General features: G+C 33.7%; 2 protein-coding genes and 1 long non-coding RNA gene across 5 annotated transcripts in view; all 3 read right to left on the bottom strand.

Moving 5' to 3' along the window:
• The window catches only part of LOC135847116 (mucin-5AC-like), a 321,695-nt gene that overhangs the window by 122,702 nt on the left and 174,651 nt on the right, over positions 1-24,342 (bottom strand). The gene's annotated exons all lie outside the window — the stretch shown is intronic.
• LOC135848481 (uncharacterized) lies at positions 8,205-10,761 on the bottom strand. Its single transcript, XM_065368393.1, has 4 exons — positions 9,061-10,761; positions 8,882-8,981; positions 8,679-8,783; positions 8,205-8,588 (listed from the first exon to the last, which is right to left on the bottom strand). Exons 1-4 carry the CDS (start codon positions 10,032-10,034, stop codon positions 8,379-8,381), a joined length of 1,389 nt encoding a protein of 462 aa, XP_065224465.1. The 5' UTR covers positions 10,035-10,761; the 3' UTR covers positions 8,205-8,378.
• LOC135847642 (uncharacterized) lies at positions 12,955-14,386 on the bottom strand. Its single transcript, XR_010559209.1, has 3 exons — positions 14,292-14,386; positions 14,093-14,197; positions 12,955-14,009 (listed from the first exon to the last, which is right to left on the bottom strand). It is a non-coding gene; the product is annotated as an uncharacterized LOC135847642 (long non-coding RNA).

Raw genomic sequence — 24,342 nt, 5'->3', positions numbered from 1 at the left:
CAATTATGAGATTTTTTAATTTTTTGAAGTTGGCAATAATGACCAAAAAATTGGCACTACTGCGTTCCAAAATATTTTCCCAGTCTCAAGAATGATATTTTTCCACATTTTAGCAAAATTGACACAAATTATTTTCATAGAAAAAATTTCCAAATCACAAATTTATCCAAAAAAAAGCTATTCGAAAATTTTCAACCGCTCAGTAGAACACTAAAAGTGATCTTGGATTTAGACGGCAGTAGCATAAATTGACGCAGAATTTCAAATACTTCCATTTGGGACTGGGATATTTTTCGCATAACAGGCTGGGTAGCCACAGGGGCAAAAAAATAAAAGTTTTTTCGAAAATGCAAACATACCTCCTCTTTGATGGCTCATATCTCTCCTCAAGGGGCACCTTTGGAGCTGAAATTTTTTAAAGTAACTCTCAACTCAAAATGAAGGTCTCTGCGGAATTTGGTCGTAATCCGCTGACTTTTTTTGGAGGGGAGGGGGATCCACCTCAACAACTACCTATGCTAAAATGTGCTGTAGTTTTTTTTACAAAATTTTCATGCTAAGGGGTCCAAAGATTTCAAAACTTTCAAAAAATACGGTTGACGGATTTTTCGGACATAACTCGATCGTCGGCCTCTATGAAACCAAGCCAGCTCGAATTTTGGATTTGAGGTTGAAATTCAATTTATAAAAAAAATTACTGTACTGTTCATTTAAGACCTCTTCTCTTCAGAGGGTGTTAAAATTGGAGTGTAGAGTAAATTTCAGCTTTCCATCTCCATTTGATGAAATTTTGTGAAAATTTAAACTTTCAAAAATCTGCTGGAGGCTGCGGTAATTTTCAAAAAAAGTCGCTGGAGGCCCTAAAATTACTTGAACCCACCTGAAGTCGTCTTCAGAGGGTGTTAAAATTGGAGTGTAGAGTAAATTTCAGCTTTCCATCTCCATTTGATGAAATTTTGTGAAAATTTAAAGAAGTTTCAAAAATTTGCTGGAAGCTTCGGGAATTTTCAAAAAGTCGCTGGAGGCTCCAAAACGACTTGAAATTTACCTGCAGTACATCGTAGCGTATTGAAATTAGTTTTTAGAATAAATTTTAGCTTTACAACTGCAATTTGATGGAATTTTGTGGGAATTTCGAGTTTCAAAAATCTGCCGGAGGCTCCAGAACAACTCAAAACGGGTTGAAACCATTTCCAATCGATTTGGCATGTCGAAAATAGGGTATATCCCAAATTTCAGCTTTCTTGGTCAATTTGGTAAAATTTTGATTTTTTCCCTCATTTTTGGCCTAAATTCGATTTTCAAAAATTCACCAAAAATCGAAAAACGCACTTGAGCACTTGAAATTTTGACAGGTGATAAACTCTTGCATGATCTTTCGATCTACCTTTGTAAAGTTTGAAAAAGTTCGTGCAAGTCCTATGTTAAAACGCAAAATCTGCGATTTCGGCTGACCTGTCAATCAAAATGGCCGCCATTTTGTAAGTAAGGCCAACTTTTTTTTTGGCAAGTTTGCTTTAAAATGTTCCTTAGGATGTCCCCTTTAAGAAAAAAGTTGTCCCGGAGGATCGGCAGGGGGTGCAATTACTCCTATTGTCATATGCCGGACTATTTGAAAATGTTCAACTTCCAACTTTTGAAAAAGGCCACCTTTGAACCTCAAAAAATTTGAAAAACATCAATTTTCAACCTTTAATAAATGTTCAATCTTGAATCTGTGATAATGTGCAACTTTGAACATCTAAAAATGTTCACCTTCAAACTTGAAAAATGTCAATTTTTGAACCTTTGAAACGTCTATTTTTTAAACTTCAGAAAAAGATTCATCTTTGAAAATGTTTGAGCCGATTGAAAATTCGCAGAACTCTTTTTCCTTCGCCTTACACATATAATAGATTAATAGATGAGAAAAATAGATATAACACTTACAATTTACACTGCATACCTATTAATGAATAAGTAATCACCTTCGTACAGGTACTCACCTGAAAACAAAACAAAAAAACAAAACAAATTAATTCATTGCGTCACATTTTGTAGGCAAGTTAGTAGGTAACACATCAATATTACAAAGACTTTACACACGTAAAAAAAAGTTGAATAGGTATATTTAATCAGTAACATGTTCGAGAAAATGAAAATTATGCCTCAATTTTCAAATTTCATGCACTGAAGTTCGTTTTTCGATTTTTTGGCAATTTTAAAAAATTTTAAGAACAGCTCATCAGAATAAAATAAAAGAGCATTTTCCAAGATGAAATCTTCAAATTTACATTCTCCGACTATTCATAAGTAATCAAGCTGGCAGAAATGAATTTTCAGGAAACATGATTGAAAAAAATTATTAAAAAAGTTTACTTCAGGTGACTGGCCTCATGAGTCATAACTCATAAGTCAACTTCACACGAGCCAACTTCTAAATTTTCAAAAATCACCACTTTGGAAATGAAGAGTCTTTGAGGAGCTCTTGCGTTGCATTTTTATTCCATTGATTTCATACAGTAAGCATGAGGCGCTGTCCGCGCATCCTTTCATAATTTATATAGTTAGTTCCAACTACTCGTATTTCAACGTGAATATTTCGTTTTTTATGCTTTGTTTGCTCACTTTAAAATCTCATAAGCTTGCCTTTAAAAAAAAAAAATGTTTCGAATTTCTATTTTTGTTCAATTGAAGTAATTGACAACTCAAATGTGATTTGTATTTATTTTTTATAACATAATAGGTAATATGTAGTACCTATACGTAGTGTTGATAAATATATGGGTTTATGTTTTCAGGTACAAAAATATGAGTATCTTAGGTAGATATCATAGAATAAATAATTTTCTTGGAGCCAAATAACTTTTCTGCCCATGCAGCTCACCAGCTCACTTGAAAAAAATCACACCCTTTCAATCTTTAGGTTACATTCATAGGTAACTATCACTTAAAAAAATAAAAAATATGATTTATTCTCTGGTAAGTTTACGCAATAAATTTGTAGAAGTCATAACTCCGTTCGTGTATCTGGAAAAATTCTTCAACAGCAATCCGTACACTTTTAAAATTGAGAAATTTTGTACATTCTGAGTCTGATACAATAAGAAATGAACGTTCCTTCGAACATTCACCGACCAATACCAAGGGGTTGAGTACACAGCCACTGATACTTCACATATCTGGATTTTAAAGAAATTCAAATACATACTTGGATCAATTTACCTTGGTCAAATTCAAATTTACGAGTAAATTCATTATTCAGTGGATACTTTACCGCATCGTCCAATTGCTGCCCAGTCCAATAAAAGATAAAAGCTGAAAACGTAGTTCCCAATGTACCAGCCACGTATTTTAGCTTCAGAACGAAAAATATATCTTCCTATTTTTTGAAAACGAATTGCTCAAAATTACTTTTCAATTCATCTGAGCTCAATATTATACCTAGGTACATATCAAAATTAGGATTAATGAGCTTACTGATAAACATATGTAAAGAACAGCAACGCCATAAAAGAACGCCAAAGGTGTTACAAATGAGCCAATCACCTCGATGAAGGTTTTCAAGTAATTAATCAAGCTGGAAAATTCACAGTGAATATAAAACTTGAGCAACGATAGCCTAAACATGGCATCAATTCAACAAACTACTTACAAAACAGTCTCTTGAAATTTAACAACGCCACGTACAATCACAGCATTGAAATCTCGATTCCATTTCTTCAATGTTCCCCCGTCCATGCACCTTTTTCCATGCATTCGCTCAAACTACGAGACTTTTTGTGGAATTCATCTCGTAAACAAATCAATTCGTTTCGACAAACCGTGTTCCAATACAAGACGACTGAAAACACTGAAATCAACTTCACCAAAGACATGCCAAAAACAAAGGTTGAAACGCCATTAAAGATGAAGAATAATTTAAAAGAACCGTGTTTTCTCATCGGAGGAATTGGCGACATGTAATAATAATCATTTTTCACCTTCTCTTCTTTGAAAAATAAGACGACGTCGAAAAAGCAAATAAAAAGATATACGACGCAGCATACTCCAAAAAATCCCAACAACGACCAGAAAACATTTTTCACGTCGTTTATTACTCTCAATTGTTTAGCTTCGGAGAGAGAATCGGCTGTTGGATTGTCTTCAGAAGCGAAAATATCGTCGACTTGGTCAATGATGGCTTCGATATGATCACCACAAATGTACGAAATCAGAGGAAATCCAAAAACTGCCACGTTACTGGAGCTGACGACGTTCGCAGCGCTCAACATCATCATTACGTCGTGTTCGTCATCGTATAAAAAGTACACTAAGGTGAGTGCGTACGAAATTAACAGCTCACTCAGCACCAAAATGTACCAAAGGTACTTCACCTCCTGGTGAATTTTATCAGTGAAGTAAATTTTACCGCAGAAACAATAGAAGAGGAAGATTTGATTCGCCACTGTGCTCTTGTAACCGAAGATATTTTGCAAGCCTCGAAGTTGCCGTACGATTTTCTTCAGCTCTTCCCACAACAGAGTCATCCTCAGTTTGGCCAGGAAATCAGCACTTAATGCGAATTGATCAACGAAGCAAACACGGCCGAATGAACAGTCAAATGGCAAATAAAATTTATACGTAGGCAAATCAAACATCGAAGTAAACGTCCATGTTGAATAGGAAATAGCACAAAAAAGGAAAATTACGTAAAATATAGTACCTATCAGTTATTTTGAAGGGATTGACTGTTACGCAAACTGAAAAGTGAAGACCAGGAAAAACAATACTTTTTGAGGAACTTTTACTACGAGCTTTCAACGTCTGAAAGCTTCGAACGAAACTTCAGTAGGTCCGAGCACCTCGGCCTGCTCATTCGGTTAGTGAAAAGTGAAACTTGTGATATGAAATATAAAACACGTAACTTGAAACTCGAAAATATCTTCGAATTATTCAATTATTAAACATCATAATTAAAACGAAAAACTTTTAATTAAGTATATTCAACAAAGTTCCTTTTTCCAATAGTTAATCGTCTAATTTCCATTTTTATTCCTTGAGAATAGATGACATTTATTTCATCCGGTCGTTATAGGGTAACTGCCACCTATTTCGGTTGATTTCTCTGATCAGGGTATGCTAATGATTTTTTTTATTTAGTCTTAAGATGCACGATTTTCTTTATCTTTGTTTTCATTTTTGTTTCTCAATAAAAAGTCTCAAAGCAGTGTGCTTGTTACTTTCTTCTATGTTCGATGGGTTAGGGGTGCCCTTTCATCCCTTCATATTTTCTTTGGTATACCTATTTTCATCACCCATTTATAATTTCTTAATGGTGAAAGACCCTGATTTTAATTATATATCCGTTTGAATTTTATTATGTATGATTCTTCATGGTAAATCTCTGAGATACATTCGTTTCATAATTAATATTGCGCCAATGCGGATATTAGTTCATGGGGAAACAACATAGTATTTGTAATAGGTCCAAGACTTTATGCTTTCTTTTTTCATTTTTATTTATTCTGTCCGAATAACGCTTGGCGAGGCGGTAAATCGCCAGACAAGGGTGTGCTTTAATTAGCTAGGTCATTTCCCAGGGGTTTCTTTATTTTTATTTTTTTTTGGTACTTGGGATGATGCGGTGCTTGAAAAGGAATTTTCTGCACGCTTCATTAATGAAGCGTGCAGAAAATTCCTAAATTGACAATGTAAAACGTAAACTCGATTCACATAAGGCTCGAAAATATTTTGATCAAAGTTGCACACCGCAACTTAGTGGCTGTGATCCCCTCAAGAGGTCATTAACCTTTGTCAATCTATGTTTTTCGATTATATCGCCGAAATGAAGGGTCGCAGGGAAAAAAGTGATTCAACTGAAATTATTCTACGCTAAATTTCCTATTAGCATGACCAGTTCAGTTAAAATATAAATTTTTCATTTTTTGGTGAATTTTTGAACATCAAATTTTGGTAAAAAATAAAAACAAAATTAAATTTTTACCAACTTGACCTAGAAGGATGAAATTTGTGATATATCTTACTTTCGATCTGCCAAATCGATTAGAAACTATTTCAAACCATTTTGAGCAATTCTGGAGCCTCCAGCAGACTTTTGAAACTGGAAATTTCTACAAAATTCCATCAAAAGCAGTTGGAAAGGTGAAATTCATTCTGTATACTAATTTCAATACGCCAGGGAGTCGACTGCAAGTAAATTTCGAGTCGTTCAGGAGCCTCCAGTGACTTTTAGGAAATTACTGGAGCCTCTCCAGCAGATATTTCAATGCTTAAAATTTCCGTAAAATTTTACCAAACAGAGACACCCCATTTTTGACAATATTCTGAGGTGGATCGCAAGCAGTTTCCATCCGTTTTGGAGCCTCCAGCAGATTTTTAGAAACTTCTGTTTTTCTAAAACTGCCACAAAATCTATCTGAACCAACTTTCGGCTTTCCAACTCCATTTGATAAAATTTTGTAGAAATTGCAAGTTTCAAAAATGTAAAGGAGGTTCCAGCAATTTTCAAAAACTCGCTGAAAGCTATAAAACGACTTGAAATCTACGTACTTACTTACAATCAACTTCATAGTGAATTAAAATTAGTTCACAGAATGAATTTCGGCTTTTCAACTCCTTTTGATGAAATTTTGTAGAAATTTCAAGTTTCAAAAATCTACTGGAGGCTCCAGATGGCCACAAAATTACTCAAACCTACCAGCAGCTAGTCGACTTGATAGCGTGTCTAAGTTGGATTGCAGCGTAAATTGAGGAGCACAGGGAAAGAACGATGTAACTTGTTTCTTGCGCGTTAGGTTTAAAATGCTCTCAATGTATTCTGGTAACTCGTGAATGATATTTTCATGCTCAGAATTGTTCTAATAGACTTAAGGAATATATCTGAAACATTATACTTCCAAACTGAGAAACATTTCAATCTTTAAAACGCTCTCTTGTGAAGTTTGCAAAATACCAGTTACATATCGATCTTTGAAATGACGTTTTGCTTTACTTTGTTCAGGTTTGTTTGGTTTTCATTTTCAAAATATAAATTTTTAAAAAGTTGACATTTAAATTCCAAAATTTTGAAGCCAAAAAATGGAACCTGAAAAACACATCGTTTTTCACCTCTTGAATTTTTGAACGTTTTTTCACTCGCATCACTCAGCTATTTTTTCTATCCTTTTCCTAAACTAAAAAATTCCATTTTGAAACTTCAAAAAATTCAAAAAGGAAAATAATAATTTTTTAATAGGTTTTTTTTATCAATTATTGGTAAATTTGTCATTTCATCTCTCATTTCATTTTAGAAATTTGTATGTATTCGCTATTTGTCATTTTATTTGACAAAATTGAAAGTCTTTTTTTTACTGATTGGCGAATTTTTGTCAACCTCTTCCCCCATCACCCTTGCAAACCCACTGTTTTTATTCCAGTCAGTTTAATGACAAATGTCCAGTAATCTGTCCACTCTCTGCATGCTCCTGCCACCAATGCTATTTTCATTCATTAGATTAAACACTTCATCACAATAATATAGAAATAAAAGTACTGATATCCTCCAATAAAACTCTTCAAAAAAGAATTACACCCCGCCCTCTCCACGATTCCTAATGAACCTACTCCATGAACAAAAATTGAAAATTTCAGTAAGAATATGTTATGATATCATGGTGGAATCTGCCCCTAAGAAAAACAACCTACCTACCACTTCGCAAATTTATCGTATAAGACAATCTATGAAACAGCTAATGAGCCAAAAATTTGGGCGGACAGATCCCTCAAATAAGTTTAGTAATCTAACTTGACTCTGGAGTGTGGAAGATTTGTCAGCCCCCGAATTAAATTTTCAAAAATCACCAAAATGGAACTTTGGAAATTAAGAGTCTTTGAGGAGCTCTTGCGTTGCATTTTTATTCCCATTGATTTCATACAGTAAGCATGAGGCGCTGTCGCTGCATCCTTTCATATTTTATAGCGAAATGATATCGCATCATTCTCATCAAAATTAGCTACAACTACTCGTATGTATTTCAAACGTAGATATTTTGTTTTTCATGCTTTGTTTGCTCTCTTCAAAATCCCATAAGCTTGCCTTTAAAAAAAAAAAAAGTTTCGAATTTTTATTTTTGTTCAATATTGATTTATTTGAGGAATACCGGAGATCTTCAATTAATTGACAACTCAAATGTGATTTTTATTTATTTTTTACAAATAATAAATAATATGTAAATAGTACCTAGTGTTGATAAATATATAGGTATACTTTTTCAAGTTGAGGATAAAAATATAAGCGAGAAAATAGGTAGGTACAAAAATATGAGTAGGTAAATATCACAGGTCGATTAAAATCACACCCTTTCAATCTTTAGGTCAAGCTCTTAAGTAACTGTCACTTAAAAAATAAAAAATATGATTTATTCTCTGGTAAGTTTCCGCAATAAATTTGTAGAAGTCATAACTCCATTCGCGTATCTGGAAAAATTCTTCAACAGCAATCCGTACACTTTTAAAATTGAGAAATTTTGCACATTCTGAGTCTGATATAATAAGAAATGAACGTTCCTTCGAACATTCACCGACCAATACCAAGGGGTTGAGTACACAGCCACTGATACTTCAAATATCTGAATTTGAAATAAATTCAAACAGATCAATTCACCTTGGTCAAATTCAAATTTACGAGTAATTCATTATTCAGTGGGTAGGTACTTTACCGCATCGTCCAATTTCTGCCCAGTCCAATAGAAGATGAACGCTGAAAACGTAGTTCCCAATGTACCAGCCACGTATTTCAGCTTCAGAACGAAAAATATATCTTCCTATTTTTTGAAAACGAATTGCTCAAAATTACTTTTCAATTCATCTGAGCTCAATATTATACCTAGGTAAATATCAAAATTAGGATTGATGAGCTTACTGATAAACATATGTAAAGAACAGCAACGCCATAAAAGAACGCCAAAGGTGTTACAAATGAGCCAATCACCTCGATGAAGGTTTTCAAGTAATTAATCAAGCTGAAAAATTCACAGTGAATATAAAACTTGACCATAAGTATACAACCTAAAAATAGCACAAATTCAACGAACTACTTACAAAACAGTCTCTTGAAATTTAACAACACCACGTACAATCACAGCATTGAAATCTCGATTCCATTTCTTCAAAGTTCCCCCTGTCCATGCACCCTTTTCCATGCATTCGCTCAAACTACGAGACTTTTTGTGGAATTCATCTCGTAAACAAATCAACTCGTTTCGACAAACCGTGTTCCAATACAAGACGACTGAAAACACTGAAATCAACTTGACCAAAAACATGCCAAAAACAAAGGTTGAAACACCATTAAAGATGAAGAATAATTTAAAAGAACCGTGTTTTCTCATCGGAGGAATTGGCGACATGTAATAATAATAATCATTTTTCACCTTCTCTTCCTTGAAAAATAAGACGACGTCGAAAAAGCAAATAAAAAGATATACGACGCAGCATACTCCAAAAAATCCCAACAACGACCAGAAAACATTTTTCACATCCGCTAATACTCTCAGTTGTTTAACTCCGGAGTGAGAATCGCCTGTTGGATTTTCTTCAGAAGCGAAAATATCGTCGACTTGATCAATGATGGCTTCGATATGATCACCGCAAATGTACGAGATCAGAGGAAATCCAAAAACTGCCACGTTACTGGTGCTGACGACGTTCGCAGCGCTCAACATCATCATTACATCGTGTTCGTCATCGTATAAAAAGTACACTAAGGTGAGTGCGTACGAAATTAACAGCTCACTCAGCACCAAAATGTACCAAAGGTACTTCACCCCCGGGTGAATTTTATCAGTGAAGTAAATTTTACCGCAGAAACAATAGAAGAGGAAGATTTGATTCGCCACTGTGCTCTTGTAACCGAAGATATTTTGTAAGCCTCGAAGTTGTCGTACGATTTTCTTCAGCTCTTCCCACAACAGAGTCATCTTCAATTTGGGCAAGAAATCAGCTCCTAATGCGAATTGATCAGCGAATCGACAGTCAAATGGAAAATAAAATTTATACGTAGGTAAATGAAACATCGAAGTAAACGTCCATGTTGAATAGGAAATAGCACAAATATGGAAAATTATGTAAAATATAGTACCTATCAGTTATTTTTCAGGGATTGAATATTACGCAGACTGAAAAGTGAAGACCAGGAAAAATAACACTACCTACAATTAAAAAACCTTTACGGTTGAAAAATTAATACTTTCAGACAAAAAAAAAAGGCAATACGAAGAGAAAAACTAGAGAAACTCGGGTAATGATTAAACCACAAAATGAACCACAAAAACCATCGGCCACGGGTAAAGTGTTTTCAAGAACCCTCGAGAATAGTAGTTGATGGTTTGAAAAAAGCACTTTCGAAATATGTAGCAAACAGTTAATTTTCATTTCCAAGGAAACAATTATAAAAATCAAGGAGAGTCGTTTTTCAACATTCAAATTTTCAAATCTAAAAATTATTACACCACATTAAATTTCTGTTGATCCCCCCCCCAAAAAAAATAACAAAATGAAATTCCGGAATAAAAGAGCAAAAAAATTACACATCAACTAATTAAAGTCGACTCACCTCATCGCAATCAGTTAAAGTTTATTTGAATGAATGAATAAATTTTTCATTTAAAGATGCCCAACAACTATGGTTTTTTTTCATCTGCATGTGACACACATTCCAAGTATTAATTCATTTTGCACAGATGATTACAAAATACATTCAACAATATAACAAGAAATAGTTATTATAGTTAACATGCAAAAAGAAAAATAATACTGGAAAAAATGTGAGAAAAGCACTAAGAAAAAATAATGTGTTAAATATCATAGAATAAGTTGGACACTTTTAAAAAAATGAACAATTTTTGCCACAGATTTTCATCATCAGCTTTCAGATGATCATATTTTTTCTACATTTGATTTATATAGTATGCATGAGTCCAGTATATGTTGAATGGTTACATTTGTATCACAGTGAGCTATGTGTACGCGGATCCTAGCTAAAATTACTTCTTCTCGCCTGCTTTAGCGACATGAGGTGACTGGATTTGACCATGTAAAGTTTTTATAAGAATGAATTTTTCCTTTCATATCATTCAAGTTGGTAGAGTCAACATTGTAGGAGGCAAGCAGTTCTCAAGTGTGATTTCCAAAAGGTTTATAGGTAGAGTATAGGTTTTCAAGGCTTGAATGAAAAATCTTGAAGTAATTTAGGTGTTATGGGTTCATGGCAATCTTGAGATAGTATTTCAGAGCAAGGCAGTTTCTCCTTTCTTGCAGAGTGGTGGTACCTATTTCTCTGATAAGTTTTGAGATGGAGTTTAGAAACTTGAAATTTCCCCAAAATTTTATCAAACTGAGATGGAGAGTCGAAATTCATTCTGCAAACTAATTTCAATACGCTTCGAAGTTGACTGCTGTTGAATTTCAAGTCGTTTTGGAGCCTCCAGCAACTTTTTGAAACGTTGTATGACGTTTTTTTGGAAAATTGAAATTTCCTAAAAGTAGCTGGAAGCTTCGAAACAATTTGAAACCACCATGTAGTCTGCGAAGTAAATTTCAGCTTGCCAACTCCATTTGATAAATTATTGTTGGGGAAATTTCAAGTTTCAAAAATCTACTGGAGGCTCCAGTAATTTTCAAAAAAGTCGCTGGAGGCCCTAAAATGACTTGAACCCATCCTGAAGTCGTCTTCAGAGGGTGTTAAAATTCGAATGTAGAGTAAATTTCAGCTTTCCATCTCCATTTGATGAAATTTTGTGAAAATTTAAAGTTTCAAAAATCTGCTGGAGGCTCCAGTGATTTTCAAAAAAAGTCGCTGGAGGCCCTAAAATGACTTGAACCCACCTGAAGTCGTCTTCAGAGGGTGTTAAAATTCGTGTGTAGAGTAAATTTCAGCTTTCCATCTCCATTTGATGAAATTTTGTGAAAATTTAAAGTTTCAAAAATCTGCTAGAGGCTTCAGGAATTTTCAAAAAGTTGCTGGAGACTCCAAAACGACTTGAAATTCACCTGCAGTACTTCGTAGCGTATTGAAATTAGTTTTTAGAATAAATTTCAGCTTTACAACTCCAATTTTATGGAATTTTGTGGGAATTTCGAGTTTCAAAAATCTGCTGGAGGCTCCAGAACTGCTCAAAACGGGTTGAAACCGTTTCCAATCGATTTGGCATGTCAAAGATAGGGTATATCGCAAATTTTAGCTTTCTTGGTCAATTTGGTAAAATTTTGATTTTCCCCCTCATTTTTGGCCTAAATTTGATTTTAAAAAATTCACCAAAAATCGAAAAACGCACTTTAGCACTTGAAATTTTGACAGGTGATGAATTTTTGCACTATCTTTCGATCTACCTTTGTAAAGTTTGAAAAAGTTCGTGCAAGTCCTATGTTAAAACGCAAAATCTGCGATTTCGGCTCACCTGTCAATCAAAATGGTCGCCATTTTGTAAGTAAGGCCAACTTTTTTTTTTGCAAGTTTGCTTTAAAATGTTCCTTGGGGTGTCCCCTTCAAGAAAAAAGTTGTCCCGGAGGATCGGCGGGGGGGGGGTGCAGTTACTCATATTTTCCTATGCCGGACTAAAGATTTCTTGTTGAAATCTTATGTACTAGCTGATCAAAAGTTGACCTGCCTTTCCTAAATCCACACTGTTTTCTTGAAAGACAGGCAGGGAACCTATGCCCAAGACGGCGCACTTGGTTTATAAACTTTCATTAGTTGGGCTCAAATGAAATGAAGATACAATCCTTCGAAAATACTTCACAGTTTGGTAAAAATAAAATATGTACCTACAAAAAATCAAACAATTACTTTTCATTTCTATCTAACTATGTATAAAATAAACGATAAGAGTCGTATTTCAAACGTTTTTCAAAAAAATCTTATCTTAAGAACTGAAACATAATACCTAGTAAGATATTCTGATTGGTGCCCACCTCCCCCCTCCCTCCTCTCCCAAAAAATAAAATGAACGAATAAAAATCCTTCCAGGCATACTCTCTGTAGATTTTTTTAAAACCCCACCATTATCTGAAATTTCAATGCTCTGAATAACGTATTGGTATTCTGACCGCTGTTCGCTGATTGGGAACCCCTGTGTGACGAGACGTGTTATTAAAATTGCATACCCAGTTTGCCGTAAATATGACGAATCATATTCGCGGCGAGCAGAATGTTAAAAGAATGATTTTTTGTAAGATTCATTTTTCAGGATTGCTCGAGAAAGGGAGAAAAAAGCAAAGAAAATATTTGTCCACTATTTTAGAATTTCCTGCGACAGCGTAAAATTTTTAAAACTAGAAAATTTCTTGTCTATTTTCCGGTTTTTTATAATACATGATTTTTTCCCAAATTTTTGAGAAGTGACAGCCCAATCTGTAAAAAAACCTGCAGTATTTAGAAATTTTCACCACATTTTTATTTTTGTTTGCCATAAAAGATGCCCTCGAAAGAAGCAGAAAGGATTTAGCTTTGATTCCAACAAATCTGTTTTTTTTTTCCTTCTTTCTATAATAGTCTTCTCGTTTTATAATTAAGATGTCAGCTATTCAAACTTTCAATCAAATGAACTAAATTTTTTTAAAATCTCAATATTTCTACTCCATCTTCTCCCCCTCCCACCACCACCAAAAAACTCAAAATTTCGTCCTTCCTGGCTGATAAAGAGCTTTTTAGTGAGAAATTATAAAATAGAAGTCAGTAAATAATAAATTACATGGATAAAAGGTTGATCGTAACGATTAAATCTACACGTATGTAGGTGTTTCTGAATGTGCAGAATTTCCAATCTTATCAATATTAGTGTTTATTTGCTGGTGAGTTTGCGCAATAAATTCGCATAGGTCATGACTCCATTACAGTACCGTGAAAAATTCTGCAATTGTAATCCGTATATCTTCAAGATGGAAAAACTCTTCACCGTATGGCAATGGCAGAGCAACATGTAAACATTTTTTCGCACCTTTACTGACCAATACCAAGGTGTAGAGTACACAGCAACCGACACTTCGTGTATCTGATTTTACGTAAAATCGAGCACAATTTTATCAATTTATCCACACTAGGTACTCAATTATTAGAATTTTTTAAAGATCATACCGCATCATCCAATTTTTGCCCAGCCCAGTAGAAGATGAATGTTGAAAACGTAGATCCCAACGATCCTGCTACAAATTTTAGCTTCAAACCCAAAGCTAGATCTTCCTTTTGATAAAATAAATTCAAAAATGTATTATTTTCTGATTTTTTATTCAACTTGCTACCTACTCGATTGTCTAATTAACTTGATTATGCTTACTGATAAGCAGACGTACAGAACAGCTATGCCATAAAGAAAATCCACTGGAGCTATGAATGAGCCAATCACTTCGACAAACGTTCTCAAACGATTCATCAAACTGGAGGAAAAACAGCAAGCAAAAGAAATTACAAGTTTCTCTTTGATGTGAGAAATTTTCAAAATACTGCAAGTGTTTTTAAAACAAATTATTCAAAGCGTGAAAAAATTCCACGTTTTTACTCGAAAAACAACGGCTAAAATTTTTTCGATAATAAATAATAAAACTTCCTCCGAACAAGGTGTCTAAAAAATTGGACAAAGCACTGAAGCAAGACAAACGTAAGACTTTTGGTGCAGCAAGACAGCTTTTTCCATGTTTCAGTTCAAGGAGAGGAGAATCTAAATTCTTATTTGAGCCAAAATTTTTCTAATTACCTAGGTAAAAAAAAAATAGAAAAAATGAAAAAAATCAAAATCGAAAAAATTTGATTTTAAAGTTTGCAATTTTGTCAAAAAAAGTGGAACTTTTTGGGAATTTCCGCAAGCTAAACTTTTTTTTTGGCAGTTTTGGCAACAAATAGGACATTTTGAGAGTCACAAAAAATTAACGTTTTTTAAAAACAATTTTCTTGGCAATTTAAGCAAAAAAAGATTTCTTAATAATTATGTACTTATAGTTATTTTGAAAAAAATGACCAATTTTTTGCAAAAACGAACATTTTTTTAAAATGTTATCAAAAACGGGACATTTTGAGAAATTTTGGTAAAAAAAAAGTTTTTTGAAAATCTCAACAAAAATTGGTACCTTTTACTTTTTTTTTTTGCAAAAATAAGACTTTATTGATAATTTTGACGGAAATTGATTTTTTTTTTACAATATTGGCATCCTTAAGTACCTAAGGTAATTTGACAAAAAGCAACCTACATAAATGGAAATGTTCACCAACAAGACTTGTTCGATAGGTTTAGAAAAAGCAGGACTTTTTTGACAGATTTTTTTGATTGTTTTGATAAAGAAAAGGGATTTTTTTGGCAAAAATATGACTTTTTTGAGAATTGCAGCGAAAAACATTGACAGTTGAAAATTGAAAATTGACTTCTCGAATCAAATCTAGGATCAAAATCCTTAATTTTTAGCGACATTTCTGGCAATAATATAATTTTAATAGATAGGTAAGTATTTAAAAAATTTACACAATTATTTGTTGGAATTTCACGATGCCACGTTGCAAATCACCGTTGAACGCTTTACTCCAATTTTCAAAGGCATTCCCCAAACGTGATTCTTCTCCAATGTACTCTTCAAGACGGCGACTTCGAGCACCGAATTCATCTCGTAAACAAATCAATTCGTTGCAACAGACCGCACTCCAATACAAGACGAGCACGAAAACCGAGGTCAACTTGATCAAAAACATAGCAAAAACAAAGGTCGAAATGCCATTTAAGAGGAGAAACGTTGTAATCGTACCATGCTCTCGCATCAGGGGAATGGGCGACATGTAATAATAATCGCTTTTTACTTTTTCTTCGTCGAAAAAGAGCAGAACGTCGAAAAAACTAATAAACAGGTAAACCAGGATGCATCCGCCCAAAAATCCCAGCAATGATCGAAAAACATTTTCGAGATAATTTTCCAGTCGTTTTTGCCTGTCAATAACAACTGACGGCGAATCGCCGTTATCGTAGCTCAACATTTTATCAACGTGTTCGATTATAGCTTCGATATCGTGATCGCAAATTTTGGAAATCAGAGGAAATCCAAAGGTTGAAACGAAACAGGTGCCTACCGCGTTTAATATGTTCAAAATTGAGATCAATTTGCGTTCGTGATCGTATAAAAAATACACTAAAGTGAGCACGAATGAAATTGCGAGTTCACTCGAAATTAAAATGTACCAAAGACGTGTGATTTTTGAGTTAACTCTATCGGTGAAGTAGATTTTGCCGCAGAGACAATAAAACAAAAAAATTTGATTAGCGATTGTGCTCTTGTAACCGAATATATTCTCGGAGCCTCGAAGTTGTCGCATTATTTTTTTCACTTCTCCCCATAAAAGTTTCATTTTAGTTGGAAAATATGGCACTTGACCAGAAAAATTGAAGAAACACGACGTTGAATACCTCAAACAAGCCTAATCAGTAATCACTGAACAATGTTCACCTTCTTGTACAATTGTGCAAGTTGAAGCTTACCGTATGGTATCGTTTACCAAAAGATGGTCTACGTTGCTTAATTACTCGTACTGTAAAGTTTAATAGAGGTAATTAGACTATCTATAATTAAAAAGGTGCATCGTCGTTGAAAAGAATCATAATTCGATAAATGGTGAACTGAAAAAGGAAGAATGCACAAAAAAAAGGAAGAAATTATGACTTCGTCCAATTGAATCTGATTGGGAGGGGGGAGGAGGAAAAAACAAGAGAAATACTTGGAACTTGAATGTTGAGCTAAGTAAAAATGTCAAACTATTGTGAAATTCTCTTCTTTAATTCTCATACTATTTTGTAACCATTGTTCATAGATATTGACGCTAATATGAGTATCTTGGGGGGCTTTAATCTATTTTCAGAGCTACTTACTTTTATTTCATGTCTAAATCTGATCTCCAAGCCCTTCCCTCTCCTCATAAAGTAAATGTATCCAATAACTTAAAACTAGAATGAAAGGATCGTCGAATTTCATAGCAGCAGAAAATTTCCCTGCAAATCTGGCAAAAAAAATCGTGAAAATTTATTCGTTGGCTTAAAAGTCTTCCCCGAGTATAAAGTACAATTTCTCCTGGAAAATTACATCTACGCAGTTGTATACTTTTTCGTCGTAATTTCAACGTCTGAAGGAGAAAATTCAAGGACAATTTCGAAAAAATAAATAGGTTAGTAATAAAACTGCTAGAATACTTGGCACGTAATTAGAAGCACGAAGAGGATACAAAAATACGACGAAACTGCATCGTTTATTCTTTCTTAAAAATTTATAAACGTAATACCGCGTTAGCTCGTCTCAGTAGTTAAATTATGCACACTTCATTAAACACCAAAATTCCTCAAATAGGTATTCAGAAAGCCCCGATCAACAAGGCGACAGAAAAGGCGATTTTGGATTGAATTTTATCGTACTTATTAAACAATGCAACTTTATTAAACGTTGAAAATAATAATAATTTCCAAAAACCTTGAACAACAAAATAGAAAAGTACCTTTAAAGGGGTTTCCGAATAAAATTGTGTATCCTTATATGTAGGAACTATTTTGACCTTTTACGTCCTCTACAAACCTTTAATTAGGTGTGTTAGCATGTACAGGTGAAAATATGAAATTCTATTTTACAAACAGTATTAAGTAAACATAATAAAAATACGACAGAGAGTTTATGAAAAAGAAGGGTTGTTATAAGTATATTAAAATGCACACTTGAAATTTAAATTTATAAGGTACGAGTAGGTGCACTGATCAAATACACTTTAATTTTTCAAGTCGAGTCGTTTGAAATTTGGATCAATATGGTAAATTTTTGAGGTTTTCCTTCAAAAAATGTTTAAACCTCAAAATTATCTCAAATTTGACTTTGAAAATTTAAAGATTTTTCCATGAATTGATGATAAAAAAATATTGGAGTTTTTATTTCAATTTTCTCGAAATTTGTTGCTCCTGCTTCGTTCGAACAGAACATGGAGGGAAAAGTTCGCCTTGAATGGGCTCTTTGAATAAAATAATTTCATCGGCAGGCAAGTCCTTCCAACTTGAAAAAGAAACACCACGAGTTGACATTCTTCATTCAGAAATTTTATATTTTCACGTTTTGGCACACCTAAATAATATGGTATTGTGAAATATTCGACGAGGAAAAATTTTCAAAATACAAATTTGCGTAAAAAAAACGATTTGCAAATAAACAACTCGATAGAACTTTTAAAAAAGTCTTAGATTTTAATCGCGGTGGCCTAGATCGAAATAGAATCTCAAATACTATCTCTTGGAACTTGGTCATTTCTCCAAAAATTCGTTGAATGGGGAAGTACAGCAAAACAAAGGATTTTTTTAAAATGCCTCCTCTTTTGGAACCCATATCTCCCCTCCAAGGACACCTTCGAAGCTGAAAAATTTTCGAAGGGGCTTTCGACTCAGAATTAATGATTCTTCTCATTGAATTTGCTCAAAATACTTCGACCTTTTTTTTTTTATCGCGGAACATCCTTTCTTTACATTGAGTCACCTTTAAAATCATTAAGTTCCTTTTTTTCAAAATCTATTGCAATTCTTTCGGTTTTTCAGTTGAACGAAAAACTATTCAAGGTATTCTTGTTTATTTTTTGATACACTGCTCACTTTCGTCGTGATCAAAAATGGTTTTAGACCTAGATTTTTTCATAACTCGAGCCAGACAGCAAATGACTTATTATTTTGTCATTTTATCAATAATATAGGAAAGTACGAACTCAATTGGAGGATTAAAAATAAAAATAGTCAACACTCACTAAGCCGCAAATGTTCGTTAATAAATAATTCATCACTTTCAGTGGCACTCACCTGGAAACAAAAAACAAAAAATACAAAATTAATTTATGTGTGTCATATTTTGTAATTAAGCGTACTTAAGTTTTAATATTAAGTATCTGCATTCTGCATAGATAACGATTCTCATTTATTAAAATGAATGATTCAATCACTGACATATTCGTAGTCGAGAAAAATTGACCCACATTTCGGAAATTCCACTGATTGAAGTTCGAATATCAATTCTAGGTGAATTTTTAAAAATTATAAAATCAACTCGTCAGACATAATTTACAAAATTTGATCACCTCAAAACCTTAGACAATTCTTCTCTTTTTTTCCGAAGGATAATCTTTCTTGGTCTTTTCTTTCAATATTCACTTACAGAAGAAGGTCATTAAAAAATGGAGGAATTTTCTATTTCGAGTTTTTTAAAAATAAGGTTTTAATACGTGCTCTTTGAATATTTCAGGTATTTTTTCTGTTTCGAGATGATCTTTGGGCTTCAAGTTTCAAAAACCTGCTGAAGGCTCCAGAACTGCTCGAAACGGTTTGAAACCTTTTCCAATAAATTTGGCAGCTCAAAAATAGGGCATATTCCAAATTTCAGCTTTCTAGGTCAGTTTGGTAAAATTTTGATTTTTTTTTCTCATTTTTGTATTAAATTTGATTTTTAAAAATTCACTAAAAATCAAAAAAAAACACTTTAAATTTTGGCTGATGATGAATTTTTGCATGTTGTTTTAATCTAGCTGCATCCAGTCCAAAAAATTTCGAGCAACTCCTATGTTGAAAAACAGAATCTACGATTTCGGCTGACTCGTCAATCAAAATGGCCGCCAATTTGTTAGGAAGATCAACTATATTTTGGCAAGTTTGCTTTAAAATGTTCCTCAAGATGTCACATTCAATTTCACAAATCGAAAATTCGTTCAAATTCGATCGATCTTACGAACATTAGATAAAATAAAGCTTTGCATAACAATAAGAGAAACCAGCTAGGTATTCTAATAGTTTATTAGCAACCTTCACTCGAAAGTCTATCTAAAATATTCAAGATCATTGACTTCTTTCGAACCCATCATCATCATTGTGAAATAACTACGTAAAAATGTAAGGTTAAGCTTAATCCTCCACGAGTATATTTCACCAAGTTTGGCACATCCCACGTGACACATAATTCGTGTAGCTCGTCTCGATGCTATCTCTTCAATGTCATCAACCTTCAGCAAAATCCATGTAAACGTTCACTTCGTGGGCATTTAAAAGTACATACTATAAATTTAAAGCGTATAATTTCGTACTGATGAACTTGTCTGGGCACGAGACATTAAAAAAAAAATAATAATATCGAATTATGTAGTCACACATTCAGACTAGGCAATTGTACTACATATGAAAAAGATACCTATTACCTATCATGAGTATCATTTTCAAAGACCAATCGAAAGTTTTGCTAAAATACGAGACACGAGAATAAAAATGTTTCCTTTTAGTGAAAAAAGAAATAGGTAGGTATCTATTCATCGTCATAAAATACCGTATTATAAACAAATACTATGAAGTCCCATATAGGTATAAAATACAAGCAGCGTCTACTTTTTCGCTCATCGGATTTATTATTACTATGTAGTAGATCTACTAGGTATGTACAATGGAATCACCTGCAGCAGCATCACCAACCGTCATCGTAGATGCAGAAAGCAATGCGCACCACTTGGCAATATTAATTACACGTTTCGAATGGGAAACAATATAATATATAATATGTACTCGTAGGTCTCTTTCTCTTCGCAGATCAACTAGCTCTCTGTGAGACGACCTCTCTATGGGAGACTTTCACCTTTATACAGATACACGAGAGAATATATGCAGAATAGATTATTTTATAGTAACCATACATATACCCAATAAAGTAGGTAGGTATATAAACTGATTAAAGACTAAGAATAAAAGGAGAACAATTCGCACGTATATTCTCGGTATCATTAAAGTTTGACCACTTTACAGCGGTTGTCAACCGAATTACTCCGAAATTTCCCATTAAATATAGCCAGCTGAGGTACTCTATACCTCTTCCTTACTTACGATGAGATAGATTTGCGGTCGGATATTTGCACTTTCGCTCTCATAATTCGTTAACCAAATCAGTCTTCGGACTGGTAGAGGTAATTATTTTTCGTATTTGATATAAAATTCATTTACTATCGTGAAGTCTCCAATTGGACAGCCAGTTATACGATTACGACCATTGAGGCAGTGGGCAAAGCTAATCATAATCAACTTGTTACGACGAACGCTATGTTGCTGACAAATATGCACATTTCTAATCGACTACGCTCGACTAGCTTCAACTTTCATTCGTGTGCCTTTTTCTGGAGGTACAATATACTCGTATGAGATTTTATGATCATTGTATACACCTAAAATACAACCTCAAGCCATTGTTCCTTCTTCAGTCATGTCCAGGTGCGCAGAGGAGTGCCGAGTGTAATTGTAAATTTTCAAAAGCTTTCGGGAAAGATTATTTTATTTTTAGATTCTCTGATTATACTTGTAAGTTTGAAAGTAGAAAAATTAACTTCTCATATCAAAAATAATGTTGTTTTACTTGAAATTACTCAAAAAAAAGGTCTCTGAATTTCAGTCGAAACTGCCAGAAAGTCCCAACTTTTGCTAAAATACCTACCAAAAAAATATGTTCTATTTTTCGTCAAAAATTCGTAAACAATTTACAATTTCTGCCAAAATTGGTTTCCTTTTGAAAACATAAAATTTTGTCCTGAACAAACGAAGAATTGTGAATTTTTGAGAGATTTTGTCCTCGTTTCGCTCGTCGGCCTTATTCCTATTTTTGAAAATGTTTTAATTTCCTGAAAATTGAAAATGTTGAAGTCATGAAGTTAAATCTTTTGCACCCATAATGATGTTGTTTTGTGTTTCGAATTATCAATTTTTCACAGCTTTTTTTCAGACTAAAGTTAGTAGAGGGTAAAAAAACTGACTTCATCGCATCAAAAATAATGTTGTTTTACTTCTGAGAAATCATCAATTTTCAAAAGATTTGTTGAAGTCTTGAAAATCAACTTTTTGCATCCATAATGATGCTACCGTAAACTGGGGTAACATTGAAGGATTTTTCAGTATTTTTTATGTTTAGAGGTATGAATGGCGGAGGTAGGGGAAATGTGTGTGGTGCTTTTGATAAAGCTATGTCAGCACTACGTTTTGGCGGTTACAGAAGTTGCCTACCTTTTTCCTGTCAAGCGCAAGAGCCAAAAGAAGTGCCCTTCAAAGTTACCCAGCGTTTGGGGTAACTTTGAAGACCCCTTGAAATGTGCTTCAATCAAGGTCAAAATGTCAAAAATTATCAAAAACATGAGTATTCACTTTTTGGTCACTTTATACGCGTCAAGTACTTACAAAATGATCCATATTCACAATTGAATTTATGAAAGAGTGCTCCAAAATGATAATTTGGAATTTTTCTAGTTTTCAGGCGTTTTTCATGCATTTTGGCCAATTTGATCCAATTTTATGATTTTTTAATGATTTTAGAGCTGTTTTTCAAGTTTTCACATCGTTTTTAACAAGTTTACAAGCATTTTCATGCATTTTCGTCCAATTTTACCAAAATTTCATGATTTTTTTATAGACTTCAAAGTTACCCCAGTTTGAATATTATTTTTTTACTCCTCAGGGAACAACTTTGGCACATGAACAAATGCGCTAATTTATAGTCGGGAGATGTACCAACACATCTATAATGTCACTTGACTCGTTCTTTGAAAATTCAAAATTCCAGACACCAAGCTTTTCATGTTAATTAAAATTGATAAAAACAGCACTTTTTTTCGCTTGCTTTTTCACTGGTGTTGGAACCACTAGTTGAAAATGATAAAATAGGAAAAATAATCGCCAAAGTGTACTCTATCCATTCCCGGTGTCAGAATTGTTCCATACTTCATAGTTCCACCGCCATGGAGCATAATATGATGAAAAACCGCACCCTTCAATGTTACCCCGCGATTTCAATGTTACCCCAGTTTACGGTATTTTGCGTTTCGAATTATCAATTTTTCAATGTTTTTGCCCTCGCTTCATTCGGTCAAATATTTATTCTACTGCGCAATTTTTCAAAAATTTTCAAAAACAGGAAAATTGATTAAAAAATTTTTGGAAACACAACCAAATCAATATACGAGTATAAAATAATATTTTGAAAATGTGAAATTATCAATTAAACCACATCTGTCCAATTGAAGCATGTGTTTCCAAAAAGCACTAAGTCCAAAAAAATATTGATAAGAAATTCATGGTACTTAGTACAATTTGGAAACGTAGAAAACTTTATGCTAGATGGCCTTGCAACCTCAGAATCTTTGAAAATGGACTTAGTGCGTTTTGGAAACACATGCTTCAATTGACTGAAAAAATCTGAGGTGAGGATCTGAAGAAATCATTCTTGAAAGTTTGAAATGACGAGTATTCAACTTTTCCCCCCTTCTAACTCTCCTTCCATAATTTGTTCAAACCGCACCTGACCAATTGGCTGGAAAAATCGTGAGGAGGGGGGGGGGGTAGAAGGGATTTAAGGCAATCATTTTCGAAAATTTGAAATTATTCAACACAACTTCCTTTCCAAAATTTGTTTAATTAAACCATATCTGGCCAATTTTCTGAAAAAAAATCGGACGTGGGGATCTGAGAAAATCATTTTCGAAAATTTCAAATTACGAGTATTTAATATTTTTGTTTCCAACTCCCCTTTCAAAATTTGTTCCAACCACATCTGGTCAAACTGGCTGGAAAAATCAGAGTGGGGGAGGAGGGGGCTGAGGTAAAAAGTTGAAAAATCTGCAGGTGAAAAAAGTTGGAAAAACGGTCTCACTCTCCACCTCTAATGACACATCACTTCGTTATGCCTTTGCAGGCGCGGATTTGGTTGATTTGGGGCCCTTGACGGAAGCAACGAATGAGGCCCTTGAAATTTCATCCCCTCCCCTTGAGAATCTTTCTCTCGCTGTTTTTTTTCCAACTTCGGATACTTACTTGAAAATGCAAATTATTGTGCAATTGATTTTTTTTTGTCTTTTTATTCAATTTTGCAAAAAATAGTCAACTTGACAGGAACAAGGGGGTGTTGGGGGGGGGGGCGGAACTAAATATTTGCCATGTGAAAAAAACTCAATTTTGGCGATAAAAATGACGAATTTTTAAATAAAAATATAAAATTAAAAATCATTATTTTTTCTATTTTGAATTTATGGAAGTTACAAAAATAGAATTTTTAGAAAAGAAAATGGAAATTGACTCGATCAAACTGAGGGCAGAAGCTTTTAAAAATTCAAATTTCGACCGGTAAAAAAAATTTGTTCACTTTTTTAGCTCAAAACTTCACAACACCCAAAGTCGCGAAGGTGACTCTTACCGCCCTCTCCCGACATGAACGAATACCTTTTTCAAACTGCTTCTCATATACCCCACAATTTCTTTCTATATTACTACAAACGTACTTCAAGAAATCGTCGCTAGAAAGAGACACTGTGTAAATTTTAAAAAAATTCCAACA

Source organism: Planococcus citri, chromosome 5, assembly GCF_950023065.1.
Source record: "Planococcus citri chromosome 5, ihPlaCitr1.1, whole genome shotgun sequence".
In the NCBI taxonomy this organism is placed as follows: Eukaryota; Metazoa; Arthropoda; class Insecta; order Hemiptera; family Pseudococcidae; genus Planococcus; species Planococcus citri.
Note: the sequence above shows the minus strand (reverse complement) of the source record. Positions and strands in the feature narration are given on the sequence as shown.